The sequence below is a fragment of the Copadichromis virginalis genome, linkage group LG8, assembly GCF_057382275.1.
Source record: "Copadichromis virginalis isolate Kocher_CV1m ecotype Utaka linkage group LG8, C_Virginalis_male_GT1.1, whole genome shotgun sequence".
In the NCBI taxonomy this organism is placed as follows: domain Eukaryota; kingdom Metazoa; phylum Chordata; class Actinopteri; order Cichliformes; family Cichlidae; genus Copadichromis; species Copadichromis virginalis.
The window spans coordinates 9964962-9983849 of NC_140625.1; the positions used below are offsets into that span (position 1 = coordinate 9964962).

Below are 18888 nucleotides of genomic sequence, written 5' to 3' on the forward strand. Positions count from 1 at the left end.
TGAAATTTCAGTGTAAACAAAGGTTTAATGACATCTTAAATATTGTCTTGTTTTCTTGGCATAAGTTGATGTGAGGTCCAAAGTCAGCCAACATTTATGATTTAATATTAACAGAATACAAGGCAGATGTTGAACATGACGTTCACATAACTTAAAAGCCAAACAAAAGTACATTAACCTAAACGGATATTTCATTCTGTAAAAAGTATCCTAACATTTCAGTCAGCGGAAGCTTTCACGCTCGATCCATGAACAGTTGGCACATTCATATTCTAGCAAGTCTCAACATCGGTTAGAGACGTCACTGCTCAGGTATACATTCACATGAGTGTAAAAAGGTCACTGATGTGTCTTCCACTGCTGTGGGGGTTGGAAGAAAAGTGGTTCCAAGACTGGAGTAGGTGCCTGCTTTGTCTGCAGTGTGAAATTGCTGGGACACAGTGTGTTAACCACTGTTAAGTATCCAAGTTTCTGCTACGTTACAGTTCTCAAATCTGCTGAAATAATGGCTGCTACTTAAAAGGCATCGAGGCAGATCTAGCGTCACGCTCTCTGCTTTTATATGCAGTGGGAAAAAAAATTGCTTCTTTTTATACAGGAGCTGAAAAATCCAATTCCCTGGCACTACCTCATTATGGTGCCTACTGACAGATGTTCATGATCTCAGGACAGTAACACTAGATTTGAGACATTCTGAAGAAACACAAATGATTACATGATCTTTGTAAGTGGTTTTTTGTTATTTTGTTAGCTGACCAAACCAGTGTCCCTTCATTATGATTATGACCTTAATGCATATATGATTTTACCAGCTGTAAAACCTAAAATATAAATACGCCTAAAATCTCATTTTGAAATTTTTGCACCTTCAGCAGTGAAATATTTCCCAATCAAAATGGCGTCATCTCATATCATGTGACTGTTTGATCCTACAGGACAACAATATTCATGAGGCGTAATAACAAAACACTCATTTCATTCTTTTGACTAAGCTCTGCCATCAGATTTATGTGCGTTAGTCTATACAGTCTTGTGCGTTTGTGAAAATACAGACAGTTAAAACATTTCAGTATAAAGGGGAAGAGTAGGAGGGGCAGAAGGAAGCTGGGAGATCCTCGAGGGTGGAGGCTGCTGGAGAGCTGACCCGCAGAGGGTGAGCCGTTGAGTGAGTTGAGTGCTACTTGGTATCTGTAATTTGGTGGCGATTAGGGGGGAAATCATCTTCCACCAGGACTTCCTAAGAGGAACCTACAGGGACAGTTAGAGAAATAGCCATAAACACATGCTTTACTAAATGCTATGGCACCTGTTTACATGCTAGTAAGATTCACAGGACTAGGAAAAGAGTTAGAGTAACATCAGTATAATCACAAGCTGACATGTCTTCTAGATAAATCACTTGTTTTTGGATTTTTTAGAGGAGTCCATCTTTAATAGGAAAAGGTAGTTCTTACCACTGTGCTCTGGCCTGAACCGCCTCCCCCCTCACCAGCCTCTTCTTGTCATCCAGAGGTTTGGCGAGCGCTCGAAGTACTCGGGTCCGAAATGGCAACACCTTAAATCACACACAGATAGGAGGAAAAAAAATCGGTAAAGCAATTAATATGTTAACATTACACTTTTTATACAAGTTTCCTGTTGAAAAAATGTTGGGAAAAGTGACGATTAGAATCACGGACTCTTCTTCTAAGGCCTTAAAGGGGCAGTTCACCACGAAATCCTGTTATGCTCATGAGTGGGTGACAGGATGTAAATATTAATGGTGCTCATCTCGGCTGAGCTGTAATGTTTCTCATTGGTTTAAGTACACAGTAGACAGAAAACAGGTCCCACATGGAGCTGCTCACAAAAAAACTCATGATTTCTAGAGAGAAACATCACTGCTGAGCTTCTCAAATACATTTAACGGTACTTTTGGCAACCAAGCACAAATGCCATTGATAAACAGCACTATGTCCAGGAGGGAAAATACAGAAATTTGACTTATGAGGATCAATAGTGTCACACGATGACAAATTTGTAGCTTGTAATTCTCTGACTCAAACATTGTGGTGAAATCCAACAATCATAAAGACTCCTTTAGTAATTAGCTTCAATATAACTGACTGCATTTAGTCAGATTGGTCAATTCAGTCTGATCGCTAAATGTTTCCATGTTCAGGAACCGTAGTTTATGTTTGTGAGTCCTTATTCAGCTTTTGTAAAACAAAAACACATTTCAATAAACTGGTTGAATTTAAAGTTTTTCAAACAGTTAAAGATAAAACACACAAATTAGGAATTAAAAAAAATCTTATGGAGGTTGAAACCAAAGTATTCAAAGATGGTACGTTTTACCTCATGTACAGGGAAGTAGGAAATAGCGTTGATGCAGGACAGCGAAGCAATCCGTACACTCTGCAGTGTAAAGGAAAAAACACTGTCATCATTTAATGAACTTATACAGTCCAATAATGAAGGTAGGCTTTTTGTAGAGCACTTACAGCATTAAATACTAAAACAAAACAACAGTTTATAATCTTGAGGAGACTGAATAGTTAGTGAACAGACTGTGGTGATCTAACTAACCATAGCTGGACTGCAGAGGAGGGCCAGCAGCCTGTTGACCAAAGCTTCCAGCTGCTGTATGAGAACTTGTGGTGGGTTGACGAGGACGGGGTCCAGACAGGACAGAGTTGTCAGATGAATGTCCTGATCAGGACCCGACAAGGCTTCCAGCAGCAGAGAAAGAAGCTGCACAGGAACAGGACTTTGATGATTACAGGCACCTACCAGCTCGAGTCATTTCTTACGAGCATCAGAGCTGCTCTGTGTTACTCACCGCTGGAAGTTCAGTGACTTGAACCTGCTTGGGCAGCTTATTGACGGTGTTAGATAAAGCTTTCAGGTAGTTGGGCTTCTTCTCTGGTGGAAACAAACAATACACAAATAAACCAAAAACATTACATTCTGAATCTTGTATATACACTGATCAAACAGGGTTTAAAGCATGGAAATCTTTGTCTTCATCAGTTTTTGGTGACAAATTCCTTTTTTTTTTTTCTTGATGTTTGTGACACTTAAATGTTTCAGATAATCAAATATAACACAAGTAAACACAAAATGCAGTTTTTAAGTGAAGGAAGTGAAGAAAAATATCAAAACCTTATTGGCCCTGTTAGAAAAAGTGATTGAGCCCCTAACCTAATAACTGGTTGGGCAAACCTTAGTGGCAACAACTGTAATTAAGCATTTGCGATAACTGCCACTGTGGAGGATTTTTGACTCACTCATCTTTGCAGAATAGTTGTAATTGCTGTGAATTGCCCTTTGTTTTTCATGAGGCATTCGGAGGTGGACTTTCTGGTGTGTTTTGGATCATTTACCTGCTGCAGAACAGACAGACACCTTCCCAAAAAGTTCCACTTTTGTTTCATCAGTCCAAAGAACGTTTTTTTTCCAGAAGTCCTGGGAATCATCAAGATTTTTAATGGCGAATGTGTGACTGGCCTTTATCCTCCTTTTGGTCAGCAGTGCTTTTCTCCTTGATATCCCCCCCCCCCCCGAGGCCATTTTTTCTCAGTCTCTTTCTTAATGTTGAATCATGAACTCTTGACTTTAACTGAGACAAGTGAGGCCTGCAGTTCTTCAGTGTTGTTTTTGCCTCTTGGATGTGTCGTCGCTGCGCTCTTGGGGTAATTTTGGTCAGCCGCTTACTCCTGGGAAGGTTCACCACTGTTCCAAGTTTTCTTTATTTGTGTATGATGGCTCTTACTGTGGTTCAATCGAGTCCCCAAGCCTTAGAACCCCTGCCAGACTGATAGATGTCAGGGATTTTGTATCTCAGGTGTTTCTTCAGATGGTGGCACGATGTGTTGCTTTTTGAGATCTTTCAGCCTGCTTCACTTTGTCAAACAGCTTCTAATAAAGTGATTTCTTGATTCAACAGGTCTGCCAGTAATCAGGCCTCAGTGTGTTTAGTAAAACTGAACTCATCTTTCCACAAAATGTGGTTAACCGCAGTTAATTCATAGTTTAGCAGGAGGGGCAATTACTTTTTCGGAGAGGACCAGGAGAGTTTGGACGTTTCTCTCTCAATCAATGAAATCATCATCTAAAAACTGCACTTTGTATTTACTCTGGGTATCTTTGTCTGATATTAACATTTGTCTGATGATCTGAAAAATGTAAGCGTGACAAATATGCAAAACACTAGAAAATCAGGAACTTTTTTTTTTTACACCACTGTAATATAAATGTCTGGACTAAACAGCTCACACGTGTAGTTTTATATGTTTCTGCTAATGGTGAAACATTTTTTACACATTTATTTTCAGTAATCTTGTACATCTGAGCACTGCTACTGCACTCTAATTAGTAGGTCTAGTGAATAACACTTCTAAACCTGAACATCATGTGTTGGCTAAGACTTTTGCTATTTTCCCTTTAAGTCTCCTCCATCCAAAGAAACTATTGGTGCAATATTTGCAGTACTCAAGAATAAAAAGCTGTTTCTTTTTTTGCTTCTAAACATTAACGGCAGTGATGGGAATAATGGCGTTACAAGTAACGGCGTTACTAACTAATCTAACTAATTACTATTTCTATCGTTACAACGCCGTTACCGTTACTAACAAGAAAATGCGGTCGCGTTACTATTTTTCAACAAACAGACGGCTGAAGCTGTGTTCAGCTTACCGCACTTTATATCAGTTGCACGGAAGTAGCTGTAAGTAATCTGGGCGCTACAGCTTTAAGCAGCTGCGCGCGCTCCCGCGGACGGCAATCACTTTCTGGCAGACGATCACTTTTTGGCAAAACACCTGTAGCTAGGGGGTAATTAATCGTATGAGTGCTGCTGTTTGACTGCGATTGGCTTACCATGACTACTTTAAGAAAGCAACAATGTGATCTATACCAGTTTTTAAATTGTGTTGATAGGCCACGTAAAACCAGAGTCATGATAAACAATATATACGCGGCGTTTTTTCCTGAGTAGTTTCGTCACCTTTACTCTCTAAGGACAGCGCTAGCAAGCACTCTCTGCTTAAGACAAAACTTGTGCATATGATTTTAAAATTGACAATTTATATTTGCATTTAAAGTTATGAAATATGATTAAATAAACATGTTTGTGGTTGCTACAGTAAAAAAATTGAACTTTTTCTACTCTGATTTTATGTTTTTGCCTGATTTTAGATCAATTGTGTTAATACAGTATGTCAAAATGAAAACATAACTGTAAATTCAGACACGTGAGGTTGTGCTGAAAAGGATGATACCAAACAAGGCAAAGTAAATTGTAAATTGTTTGTGTAGGTTCGACTGTCCTGGTGCCTTTACCTTGGGGTGCAGCGTTGAACCCTTGCACCAGCTTGGCTTTGTTCTCGCTGAAGAAGCGCTGGCGGTACATGATGCGTACATCAGCGTGGCAAGCTCTGTTCAGGACGTCGGTGGAGTCACTCATGAGTAGAGAGAAGCCGTCTGCCGCCACCATCGGACCTAAACCGGCATCGTCGAGCAGAGAGAAGAGCTGCGAGGTACACAGAAAAGAGAGTAACACCAAATGTGTTTTCCACTAAAAACACAGTAAGCATGAAAGCTCCACTGTGTGCTGCTCAGTTTTGTACCTTGTCGGTCAGTGTTGTGAACAGAGGGTGGTATCGCAGAAGCAGAGCCTTGGAAACCTGCGGACAAGCACAACCTTACTATCATTCTGAAAAAGATTTGTAAGGTGAGTGGTGAAACAAGTAAAAGCTCTTAATGCGCTGATGATTAGGAGTGAGCAGTACAGACACAGTCACTCTTACCCAGATCATAAGTGTAAATGCCTGAGTGTGAACAGAGGATGAAGGTGAGTCCAGCTCGCTGCACACTCTCTTCACTGTCCTCTGAATTAGGCTGTCGAGGGAATCTCCTGAAGAAGAAACAGAAAATGTTTTAATAAATGATCTAAAGCTTTTAGATTTAATAAAAGCCAAGCTGTGACAGGACACAAACTGACCCTGTGGTTTCTTGTTGACCAGGCCAGCAAAGCACTTTGCAGCTGACGTGTATGACAGCGGGTGGCTGCAAGTGCAGCTCATCTCCTCCAGTGCCGACAGCAGTTTGTCAATCTGGGGCACCTCCACCTGCAGACGATACTTAACACTGTCAAAACAAACTTCAACATACATTTCCTAAAAGTTTTTATTTATTTCTTTAAATTTAACGGAAATCTGAATTAGTTGTTTAACATGAGACTCACGCCGCGAGGTAGAGAACACACACTGCCCATAAGCAGACAAACCAGCCGAGACAGGCTCCAGGAATCCCCCTCCTGCTTCTGAGAAAAGTAATCACACTTGTTACCCGAGACGTGACCTGATGGAGTGGTTCCAGTTTAAAGCTTGCTTCTACTCATAATGGAATGTGAATGTTGGCATTAATGTGCTTTCAATACTTTTGTCAACTGCTCTTTTTCTCAAGTCAAATAATGGCAAAACACACATTTAAGAGATAAACAAATAAAAATAAATAAATAAAAACTAAACAAATGACTTTTCACTTGAGCTTTTCTGAAATAAAAACATTGTAAAAATATGCATATACCCAGTTGGGTGTTTAGGTTAATTGCCCATAGGTGTGAACGTGAGTGTGAATGGTTGTTTGTCTCTACGTGTTAACCCTGCGACCTGTCCAGGGTCCCTGCCTCTAATGCTGGGCATACACTGTGCGGTTTTTGGCCCATTTTGAGCAGTTTTCAGTCGTGCGACCGTTTTGGGGGTTGGCCGAGTTTCGCCTTAATCGTGTGTCGTGCATCGTGTTGTAAACATGGGGTAACGAGAAGCGATTAACACCTCACAACCAGCTCCCGATCATCAATCGCTTGGTCGTAAGTAGGGCTGCCACGATTTGTCGACTAGTCACGATTACGTCGACTATCAAAATCGTCGACGACTGATTTAATAGTCGACGCGTCGTTTGAAGCTTTGTAAGATCGCAAAAGACGCAGGAATAAGTAGCAGGATTTAAGAGTGTAATAACGGACTGAAACAGAAGATGGCAGCACTGCATGTACAAGGATGCCAGCTGCCGTTAAACCCCGAAGAAGAAGAAGAAGCAGCAGCTGTGTCCCAGAATTCATAGCGTGGCCCAGCGCAGTTTCCAACAATGGCGGCAGCTAGTTAGTTTTAATATTACTCTTATTATTCTTTCTGGGTCAGAAAATAAACGTTTAACGTATTTTCAGCCGAGAATGTAGCTGTGTAAACCTCAAATATCGGCTCAGTTTATCAGGACACCACATATTTTCAAAAGCGCTCCGACGTTTTCGGAGACGTCTGTTACCCACCAGCTCGATAGCTAGCCGGGGGCTAGGCTCACTAGCGCGGTGAGAACACCGGACTCCCGGCAAATTGTTTTCTAACCCACCGCCATCTTTCGCTACTCAGGTTAAATATATATGAGTCACTTAGATAAATTAAAAATGTTATTGTTTGGCTTTTTTTTTTTTTGTATTTTATTTGTTCCTGAGTAAATCGGTTTGTCTGAGATTAAAGTTATAGTTTTTACACAGCTGAATAAACGTCAAGCAGACAGCTGATTATCAGAAGTGTGAGATGCTGGAGAATATACTCCGTTGTCCTGTTATATTTTAGATAGCAAGGAGTTCATTAAACTTCACCGAAACAATCTGTAAATTTCATTAAAATTGAATGAACTATCATCTTGTCTTTATTTTTAGTTAGCACCTTAAACACTTAAAGCTGTAAGCTAATGATAGTTATATAAGAGCAGATGCTGCTGGTGCAATAAGCTGTAGTTTTACGTCTAATGGATGATGATCTGATTAGTCGACTAATCGCATAAATAATCGGTGACTAGTCGACTATCAAAATAATCGTTTGTGGCAGCCCTAGTCGTAAGAAAATCAAACGTGTTTGAAATCCTGTCGGCCTTCGTGAGGGTGTCACCGCAGCCTCTCACACTGCGCACGCACAAACACAGAAATGAAAGTGAAAAGGTGGAGCAGCACGGCAGTGCGGCATGTGATCTGGACACAAGCGATGAAAGCACACCTTGTAGAACTTTGGCAAGCTCATCTGAGCCTTTTCGATGTGGCCTCACGAAGTTATCACGACCGCTCTGACCATGAAAATAGTTGGATCTACGCTGCTGCTCAATCACAGCTGCCTGATCAATGTTTTTCATGAGCAATTTAGCAAAGTTGATGGTGGTGTGCGTGTCTGTGTGAGTGAAAGACAGAGAGGGAGAGCGAGAGACAGATTTTATGTTATAACCTTCATTTTATGGAGGCACAGTGTGAGCACTCAGGTCGCATCAGAGCATCGGGCCGTATAGTGTGAGACCTGCATCGTGACCTACGAACTTCTAACCTCTGCGAGTCAATCGTACAGTTTGAGCAGGAGCTGAATAACGCAACTGAAAAAAAAATTGCACAGTGTATGCCCAGCTTAAGACAGCTGAGATAGGCTCCGCCCCCCACTGAAGAGAATAGATGAATGGTTATGTACATTTATGACCCTATATGTAGTTCTGGCATTGTTTATTTTAGAAAGCTTAAAATCAGAAAAAGCCATCCAGAACACAACACTGCCTTGACATTTGTGTTGACTGCATCAGTTTGTATACCGTCTGATTCTTTATAAACTCTAATTATACAGTCACTAATATTTAATACATAAAATAAATGAGCACAGACAAAAACAGACCTTGAGAAGCTGCAAGTGTGAAGGGAACGAGTTGTCAGGCAAAAAAGAGACATCGCCATCCAGGAAGAGAGACACAGCTCTCGACGCCGTCTGCCCCGCCAGGCTGAAAGGAAGCCACACACACCTCATCAAAAAGTACGCTCTGCATTGTGCAAACAAATCAAAGGCATTCGCAAAGAAGAAAAAAAGAGAGACTGTGAAACAGACAGGAAATAGTATATTTAGATCAGCAGGTGTGACACAAAGGAGGAAATACAGCAAGTACAAGCTACTTTTAGTGCAACTTTGTTTTGTTTATCTCTGCATTTAGAGACACTAGGTGTGATAAGAATAACAACATTTACTATGTGTAAATGTGTCAAAAGACAAAATAAAATCAGGCCAAGAGGTGAACAAGATTACTGACGTGGGCTGCAGTCTGGAGCAGGAAGTGCTGATGACAGGAACCATGGCAGACAAGACCACCTCCTCTACCAGAGGACTAGGAGTTCCAGATGATCCCTCACCTGAAGAGCAATTGTTTTTTAAAGTTGGGGGACTAAATGTTTTTGACATGAACACGTTTTACAAATGAAAGCTCAATTCAGTTGTTAGAAAAATATAACTGTAGCTTCAGGACTCAATGGATGGAAGTCTGTTAATTCATAAGTTATACTGAGAAGATTCAAATTAAAACTATTTTGATGACGTAAGATGAAGCTGGTCAATCCTTTCACTGATCCTTTCTCACCCTGCAGTGCTGCCTGGAGCGCCAGAGACAACAGGTGTGGGATGATGATGTTGTGGAAGCAGCGTCCCGCTTCCTCGGTGTCCTGGACCTGCTCTGCTATTCTCTGAAGGCTGCGGCACGTCAGCACCACCTCATCCACTGAAAAACTAACATCACCTGAAATGAACAAGATGTCACAGAGGTGTTAACCTTAGAGCATTTCATAGGACAACAACACGCTTTGGTAAAGCTTTTTGAATTTGGAGACTAACTCCAGTGAAGTGATGTGTGATTGTAAATTTGCACCATGACCCACTGATCAGTTATAAACATACTATATATAAATATAAGTACTTGAAGCTAAAAAAAAAAGCATCTTTTTTGCCAGATTACCTGTGTGTGCTGAACGAAGGACCTCCAGGAGGACAGGTGTGCTCTCCTGGACAACACTGGGTTGGATGGACACTGCAGCCAGAGCTGACAAACACCGCTGACGCACTGCATGATGGGAATGTAGTTCAGAAGCCTCCCCTTGGTCTTGATTCATGGGCTCTGAACAGACAGGAGGGCCAGGTCACATAAACACTACTTGTATGTGTTCCTGTGCCTAAAATACATGATATTTTCAGCAGCTTACCAGTATACATCTCGTTCTTTAGTCTTGGAATCAGTTTGGAGATGACGAGTGCCGGGTGCAGCTGCGCTAAGGCTCCAGCACACTCCGCCACAGCAAGACTGGAGGCAGAAACAAGACAAACACAAGAGAGGTGTCAGGATGAACGGGATTCAAATAGATAACAGGGAGCATCAAAGAGAAACGAAAGCTCACCTGACTCTGTCATCCTCTTCAATCAGCAGCCGTCTGGTCAGATGATCAAGAGCTAGCTCAATATCAGATTCTAACAGCAGACCTGAACAAGGGGAAAATATTTACAACATTCGTGAAAAACGTCTGACTCTGTTATAACGCTTTTAAGCAATTATATATTTTTAAATTTAAGTACCTGCTTGTTGTGCCAGTGATGTGAGCACAGAGGTGGCAGTGATCTGCAGGCTGGAGTCGTTCTCAGAGAGAGCAGAACACACGATGCCGCACAGAGATTCTCGGAAGGCTAAAAACACACTCTCATCTGAAGTAAAGAGACGAAACGCAGTTACGAGAAACAGAGGAGGTCAAAGCTGTAGTTCCCTTGGTCACAGTCAAGCAGCAAGTAAACAGTTATCTTTTTTTTTTAACCACACTATAACTGTTTGAAATTTGTGACAATTACAGTGTAAACACACAGAAACTGACAATGATTAAAGGTCAACAGCCGTAACCAAGTAAAGTTTTTCTTTGGTCACTGGACTGAATGTTTTAGCTTGACTCAGTTCAAACAAAAGACAAACAAAACTGTTTGATATATATCAGCAAAGTCACAGTCAAGAAGATTCAAATATTTACAGGATCGAGGACGTGCATATCTGAAATGTAGAGTAACAAATGAAGAGCTATAATTTCAAGATTTTATGGCCGATGTTGAAGTTTAATGAGATGCAGCGGTGACTAGAAGAGGGAAAAACAGCAGTGAACACAGCACTCACCATTGTCTGAAGACTGGCAGTTTTTTACTGAATGGATAAATCGCTGCACCACCTCCAGTAATATCCTTCTATGGGAACACTGCACAGAGAGAGAAACAGATGTGATCATGGACTTAGTTGTGTTAAAAACAAAACAAAAACATAAAAATCCAGATGTTAATCAAAGAAAACAGGCTCTAGAGTTCTCATACAACACATTCTCTCTACTCTACCCATACTTAAATAGCCCAATATTAAACCAGTTAAACATGTGGACATCAGCTGTCTCTATTACCTGTGCTCTGTTGTTATATTGCTCAAGTAGCGATGGCATGACAGCAGCTGTAATGATGTGACTCGCACTAGTGGAGGCGCTGCAGGCGGCTTGGAGGAGCTTTGCGCTCGGCCATACAAGCTTTAAGTCTGGTTCACACAGGTGATGTTTGCAGTCTGAAAAAAAGCACAACATAGTACAACACAAGACCCATTTGAATGTCTCAGAGACTCATTGTTTAAAACTACGTTTAACAATAAATACTGATTTCTTCCAAAGAACTGCTGACAATTACAGTGTTTACACGTTGACTGTATAGACTGTAAATAAAAGATGGACCCAGTAACTGTGACATCACCCTCAGTTTTTTGGGCTCCTCATTATAAAGCCTCAACATTAGCAATTTTGGTCACTGCACTGTTGTTTTTTCTGGAGCTAAAAGTGTTTAGTATTTAGGCAAGAGGGGGTTGCTAAGTTATTAGCTAATGCTAAGTCTAAAAAGCTCACAAAGGCCTGGCAGAGAACCCCTGGCTACAGCTATCTGTGTAGACATCTGTCAGTCAGAGAGGCCACGACCCTAACTTTACAACAGTATCCAAATATATCTGCTGTATTTAAAAAGCAGCGGGTAGAACACTTTTTCTAACAGGTTGTAAAAATGCATTTCATGGTGTCATGTTGGGAATTTTAACACTGAAGTCAGCCTCAGGGGGCCTTGAGAAGTACCAATTTTTCCATAGCAAGTGATTGTTGCCATAGGAGTTGGGATCTAGGCCTTTTGGACCCGGCCCTAAGACTCAAATATTGTGTTTTCAACCCACCTGTACAATCAATCTGTTAGACAGCAAACATGATATATTAGGTTATGAAAAAGTTGTGGTGGTATACACAGTATATATATTTAAAAAAAAAGTTTCCTGCCAACTTCCTCCCCAGTGTACTGTACTACATAGTGCCATATTCCTCCTCATCAGTATACAGAATTTCATTTCTATGTTTCTTTCTGGAACAAATGTACCTTTTTTCACATTTTCATGCATGCATAACAAAGCTGCATTTTACCTGTGAGAATGAAATCCAGGAATGTGCTGAGGGAGTCCTCAGAGTCAGAGCTGAGGACTGAGCGAGACAGACAGGAAGTGAGTGCGGTAAGAGCAGCGAGGCCTGCAGACTCGATCCTCTCGCTGGAGGTTTGAAACACCTGCAACGACACAACAAGCACAACTTAACTTGACTCTGCTGTTGTTAGTTAAACAGCAGTGAGGTCTTCATTCGCTTAATGCTACAAAAGAAACCTAGTATTTGGTGTTTCAGAAAGCACTACTGGCCTTAAATGTGCCTATGTTTTTTATGAGGGTGGAGTGGGTCAAAACGAGCTAAAAACAGAAATTAAAATCACACCACACCGAATAAAGACCAGCTACAAGATATTAAAATATGTCTTAACAGAGCCAAGGCACAAAATAAGTACTACAAGTACTACTGCTATTTACATTTAAAAACTGATCTCAAACAGACCTCTCTGCGTACTGCTGTCCACAGTCCCTGCAGGAATTCAGCCACATGCTTGTGTTCATACTGTGACACACAAGCAGCCTGAAAATGTAAAAATAATCACAATTTATCTACATGACTCTGCGCTGGACCACTTGTGACAAACGACTCTGCTGCTTAAGGGAATCGTGAGCTGTGCATCATTCACCTTTACTCATGCATACTCTGTGCAGCTGACAGTCAAATGTTTATATCTGAACTGTAAGCTCCTGTTTTAGCTGGAGGCACACAACATTTTTAGAGACGAGTTTCTCACCAGAGTCTGCAGCGAGTCCAGCTTTGCGCTCTGAACGTCTGAGTCCAGCTTCTCGATGAGGAGAGGTAACAGAAACTGTAAGATAGCAACAAATATTAGCGCAGAGGCCCTTCGTTTAGTTTGCTTAGGAGGAAAAGCTCCAAAACAGAAAAAGTAAACGACGTTTGAAAAAAACATAAATAAATAATACTTTCACTCACCTCTGCAAAATTTGGAGTCCCAGTAAGGACAGCCCTCAGAGCCTGCACCAGTTCCTCCCTGGTGATGCCATGTGGGTCATTAGGAGGCTGAAGTGAGAAGAGATTTAAGAAGTCTATTAAAACATGCAGAACCCTACAAACATTCACAGATAATGGAAAGTACATCACACCCCCTCCCAGTTTCCTGTCCCTCTTCACTGCGCTATCAAATAATGAATATAAAGACTCCAATGCATATATGAAAGATGTCTCTTTTGTTATACAAGCACCAAGGTGAGTGTCGATATTTCTGACAAACACAAATATATAAATGCAGAAAGACTCGTGCTATTGCAGACTTGCATTTGCATTTCATTTAATACCTGAAATAATACAATAAAAATGTAATCTCAAAGACCACTGATCAGTCATTATCAACTGGCAACCAATTGTGAAGCAAAAATGCTGCCCAAAATTCACAGGGTTAAACTTTAGATCTCTGTCTTATATTGCTTTACAACACATGAACAATATTTATTACACGTTGTTGTCACATGTATCCCAGTTTGGCCTACAAGGAGTTCTAACATCAGTGTTAATTTCCTCAACCAATAATTCTAATGAGGTTGTTGATGCATTCGCTTTCATCAACACCCCCCCCACACACACACACACACAAAAAATGCACAAGGACAAAAACTACAGTTTAACGTATCAACATGTTCATTAACGAATAAAAATGAAATGAGTTGTAAATAACTCAGTGGCAGAAGCAAACTTTTACACTTTTTGTCACCTTTAGATTTAGTCTATGATAACATTACAACATTTAGCTGATAAAAACTTAAACGCCTAAATTATGAATGAAACTAAATGATGTTTTAGTCAGAAGATTAAAGCTAAATCAAAATTTGCTGTGAAAACGAAAACTTTGTAACATGTTATGGTTTAAAATGGTCACTAATTAGTGAATCAGTAAATATAATCATTATTAAATATAAACTATGACTATCATAGCATGCTCATATAGATCAATGCAAATGTATAATAATAGATTTTCTAAATGATCCAATCTGTCGACTGATGTGTTGGGATATATTGTCTAAAGTGTTCAGAAACTAATGCTGATCCTGCACTGTTTCCTGTTTCCTCTTCAGTTTAGACTGATGAGGGATGCTGGCCTTGAATGCTTAATAATACACATGGTTAAATATGCCCGTTCTTATACTTTACATGATGTTTTACGTCACATACACAACAAGCTTTGCACCCATGTGCTGCTTTGCTCCAGAGAGACCTGTGATGCTCTGTGACATTGAGCTGCTTTTCGCGAGCAGTCGCTGCGTTATAACTTCCTACAGAGTCTGTCTGAGGTCACAGGAAGTCAGTGATGACATTTATGTCTGCTACACTCAGTTCTCGGTCCAAACCAGCTGAGTAAACAGGGACTTACTGGGGAGAAGTCGATTGGGAAATAGCAGGACGTCACTTCAAACAGTTCCTCTGTGAATTTACCTGAGACAGCAGATAGGAAAGGAATGGGAGTTACAGTTTGATCACTGTGGCAGAAAAAAGGTGAGCTGCAGGTCAGGGACGCACAGAAATACAGAAGAGGTGACGGTGAGAAGAAATTATGGTGTTCTCACCGAGCTCATAGCCTCTGTGAATAAGGTTTTTGGCAATCTGAAAGGCCAACAAGAGGTTGCGAGGATCTCGCTCCCCGTCCATGGACTGCACAAAACCGAAGACAAAGTCGGCACCCAAACCCTTAAGTTCTGTGGGGAAACGAAGCAGGGACACATCATGTGGGGAAAAAAAAGTTTTGCAACACAACAGACAAACACTGGTTCACACAATGACTAACAATGGCTTGCGTGAGAGTGCCACGATAAAGGAACTATACAACCAACCGTCTCTTCCTCAAAACTAGGAAAGCTGGTGAGGGTGTATCGGTGAAGCTTACTACCATCTCCAGGTGGGGATGATTATTATTTTGGCATGAAGAGCAAAAAAACCCACAAGATTAATTTTCTTATGTGAAGTTAAAATATTAAAATGGAAGAAACAAGTAACAGCAGCTAAAAAAAAAACATTGGTACTAAGGGGATTTGTCAGTTTTCTAATGATTGCATCTTCTTCTCAATCATTCACTTCCTCTTATTTAACCTACACACACACACACTCTGACTGCTCCTGAAGCAGCTGTATGACGTTTCATTCCCTAAGTCAGAGGGCAGATATCAAAGCTCATATCAGAGCCAGAGATCCCAGCAAGATTCATTCATGTTTACTTTGATAAATCAGTCTTTGATGACTCGGTCTGAATCGTGATTAGAATGTTGTGATTAGTCATGTTGATTATCATCATATTGGAGATGAAGAAGAGTGTAATGATTTTTAAGACTCTGACAGTGCTCTTAATATAGTTTAAAACAGAGTCATTAAACCCCACAAATCACCTACAATCAGCCTTACTGGATCGGATTAATATCACCAGTTTGTAATTAAACTGTTTTATCTACAGTTGCTGTAACCTGCATGCTGTACCTGTCAGGTCACAGCTGAATAACGAAGATTTACAACTCATTTAAAATCTATTTAGATCACAGCTGTTTTTTATATATAATAATGAAATGATTCTGTGTAAATGAGTAAACATCTCTGCTACTTATATATATAAAAATCATATTTTTCCCCTCTTCTGTTGTTAATACAAACAACGCAATCAAACATGATCCACAGAATTAAACAGGAGGGTCTTGCCCGTTGCCACGGTGAACATGGTCTGGAACCAAACAATCAGAGCTTACATTTAAAGTTTGTTAAATCTGCTTTCTGGAACAAAGCCCAGGTCACAGTACCATCCCTCCTGTAAGCGTTTCCATTTTAACAGCTGGTAGCTAAACACAATTATTCCACTGTCAGCCCTCCATTTTCATTTTTTACATATGGCTGTTATCCTAAAATATTAGCCAAACAGAGGACAGCGTGTCAGCGCCTTCCATTACTGCTGTGAGATTGTCCGACTTTTAAAACTCATGCTCAATTCTTAAATCACCGGTTATTTCAACATGACCTGCTTCCTTCCACAGAGCTTTCTGTCTCTGTTAACTGAGGTTTTGTGAATCAAACCATAATCTCTTACCCGCCTCTCTGGTCTCCATGATGTTGATAAGCATGCTGTAAACACATGCTCTCTCTGACAGCATCAGAGACTGCAGGGGAAATAAATACATTTGTTATTAGTAGGAACGGTTTTAGATGAGTCAGTTTTACCAGCAAAAACAATAACAGAGAGGAAACAAGAACATCTAACAAGTGTGGCACGATGTTTCCGACAGTGTGCTACATTAGGTTTTAAATGCATTACTTTCGGAAAAATCAAACACCGCAAAACTAGGAAAAGTCACAAAATGTCCACTAACGTCAGAAAAAACAACTCAGACAGTGGAACTGTTGACATCATATGTGGAATATAAAACGTGAATTGTTTGGTTAATCATAATAAATTCTTTGATTAATGGTGCAAACTCGTGCACTGCAAATTGCTTAAATGTAATTTTTAACATTAGCATAACCCTCCAAGTACAGTGACCTAGATTAGTTATAGATGTTAGGTGAGTTATTTCTAAGCAACAACTTGATCTTGGCAATAATTTTGGTTAAGTAAAATACACCATGCGGTCTTTGTAAAATCCATGTTCTCTTCAATTCCCATTTTAAAGAACACAAAGACAACAAAGCTCACAACTAAGTATTAAAACTATGACATTATGTAGGTAAAAATCAACCCAGCACTGTCATTATTCCTCAGAATAACACTTTAAATGTACAACAATATGACAGTCTCACCTGTACGTGGATGTCCTGGAACACTGACCTCAACATGGACACAGCTGAGCCAGGAGGCAGGTTTGTACACTTTGTCTGAATTGGGGGGGGGGGGGGGGGGGGGTGTACATTAACAAAACAGTAAGAGGAAATCCACAACCACAACCTTCACATCTGGAACTTCTCAAAAAAAGTCCCTCAGCCTGAAATGAACTTGCAGATTTGAGCAGAAACTAAATGTTATCAAAGAACGACTAACCAGCTCCTTTAGCCCCTTTAAGACGGGAGGTGTGACGACATAATGATCCTTCAGACGGTTTTCATAGAAGGCAATAAGCACTTCCACTGTGGAGAAGAACAGGAAGAAATGCTGAGTGCTGATCGCCCCTTGACATGAATAAGCGTCATCGTAAGACATATATGAATATAAAATGTAGTTATTTGAGTGCATTTTTGATTTGTCACTTTGCAAGAAGCTGTGCAATGCTGGCACAGTATATGGAAGGAGAAAGGTGTACCTTCTCTCTCTGTAAGCTCTCTATAGCACTCCTGCAAAACCTCAGAGAGCAGAAGGACTCCTCGGGCTCGAGTGTGAGGCTGAGAACTGGTCAGACTGGACCTTTAACAGGAAAGGTAATGAAGATGGAAGTTGATATTAGATAGGAATATAATTGCAAACTCTGGCTGGTTCGGGCTGATATTTTCCCCTGACATGACGATGAACACAGCTTACCCCAGTGCTTCCACCAGCTGCAGAACTGTAAACTTCCCATCTTTGACACCTGAACAAAACAAACAAACAAACAAACAAACAAATAAGTTTAGTGAAGTGAAGTGATGAGCTACAGCAATGCAAGAACACGCATGCTCTTAACTCTAGTAGTTGTACCAGGTTATAATTCAAAGGTAAGGCCACAGGGTTCATTGACAGGCTACCTTACACAAACTCAGCAGCTAGCAACCAGCATGTGCTTTAACCACTACGGACTAGCATCAAATTAAGAGTCCTTGTGAAGTGGCAATGTGTTCAAACTCGATGTATACATTCAGAGTGTCCATTTACATCGACAAAATGAGCAAATATATTTTCACGGCGAATGCTTACTCTTTATCTTGCGGTTATAACACTACACAGGATGTTGTGGCGCTAAGTTAGCTAGTTAACCATCACGTCTCGCTGCGCATCCTCGGAGAGCAGCTCTACAGCCTCTCCGGTGTTACGCTTATGAAAAATGTCACCGGCAAACCGCGACGAAAGCCTTTTACCTTTTGCTGCATCTTTGGCCTTGCTGTCCTGCAGTCCAGACACAAATTCCTCCACCAGAGACAGCGCCAAGGTACTGTCCGCAGCCATCGTGTCCCTGTAACTACTTCACTGGCACTACGCATGCGCGAAAACTTTAGGTGAATCGCGAAAAGCGATGGGTTTTAGATTATATCTGATAAAAATAAAACCGTTAAAACCAGTATAATATTATTTCCACACGTTTTTCATATTTATAGAAATGGTGGAAGAAAATCTTCAATATTATTTTTCCTTTAATGCTGCATTCAAGTACTGTCCGAACAATGCATTACAAATACTAGAACTAGTACGTCCTCTCCCTTCCACTAAAGTTTTGCTTTTCAAGAGGTTCCAATTAATTACTACCAGTATGATTTCAAGTAAGAGTATTGACATTAGAAGAACGTGTATCTGTTATATGATAACTCCGCTGTACAAATTAATTTGCGGACTCCTCCGTTCATAATTGCGTCAAGTCCCGACGCAATAGAAACCAACACCTGGCTGGATGCTTTTGCGCAAGCGTAAAGAAAAAAGTTCGGCG

The 18888-nt window shown here is 40.6% G+C and overlaps 1 protein-coding gene across 1 annotated transcript; it reads right to left on the reverse strand.

The window, feature by feature from the left end:
* Positions 1 to 11: 11 nt before the first annotated feature.
* mms19 (MMS19 homolog, cytosolic iron-sulfur assembly component) lies at positions 12 to 18886 on the reverse strand. The gene is made up of 31 exons (XM_085465676.1): positions 18326 to 18886; positions 17793 to 17841; positions 17578 to 17678; positions 17319 to 17404; positions 17081 to 17155; positions 16374 to 16443; positions 14875 to 15003; positions 14682 to 14743; positions 13250 to 13336; positions 13050 to 13124; positions 12758 to 12835; positions 12302 to 12440; positions 11261 to 11415; positions 10987 to 11065; positions 10407 to 10532; positions 10232 to 10313; positions 10040 to 10137; positions 9796 to 9954; positions 9424 to 9579; positions 9100 to 9199; positions 8694 to 8796; positions 6227 to 6304; positions 5984 to 6110; positions 5790 to 5896; positions 5610 to 5666; positions 5323 to 5512; positions 2822 to 2904; positions 2569 to 2733; positions 2338 to 2397; positions 1455 to 1555; positions 12 to 1248 (listed from the first exon to the last, which is right to left on the reverse strand). Exons 1-31 carry the CDS (start codon positions 18411 to 18413, stop codon positions 1218 to 1220), a joined length of 3096 nt encoding a protein of 1031 aa, XP_085321802.1. The 5' UTR covers positions 18414 to 18886; the 3' UTR covers positions 12 to 1217.
* Positions 18887 to 18888: the final 2 nt, after the last annotated feature.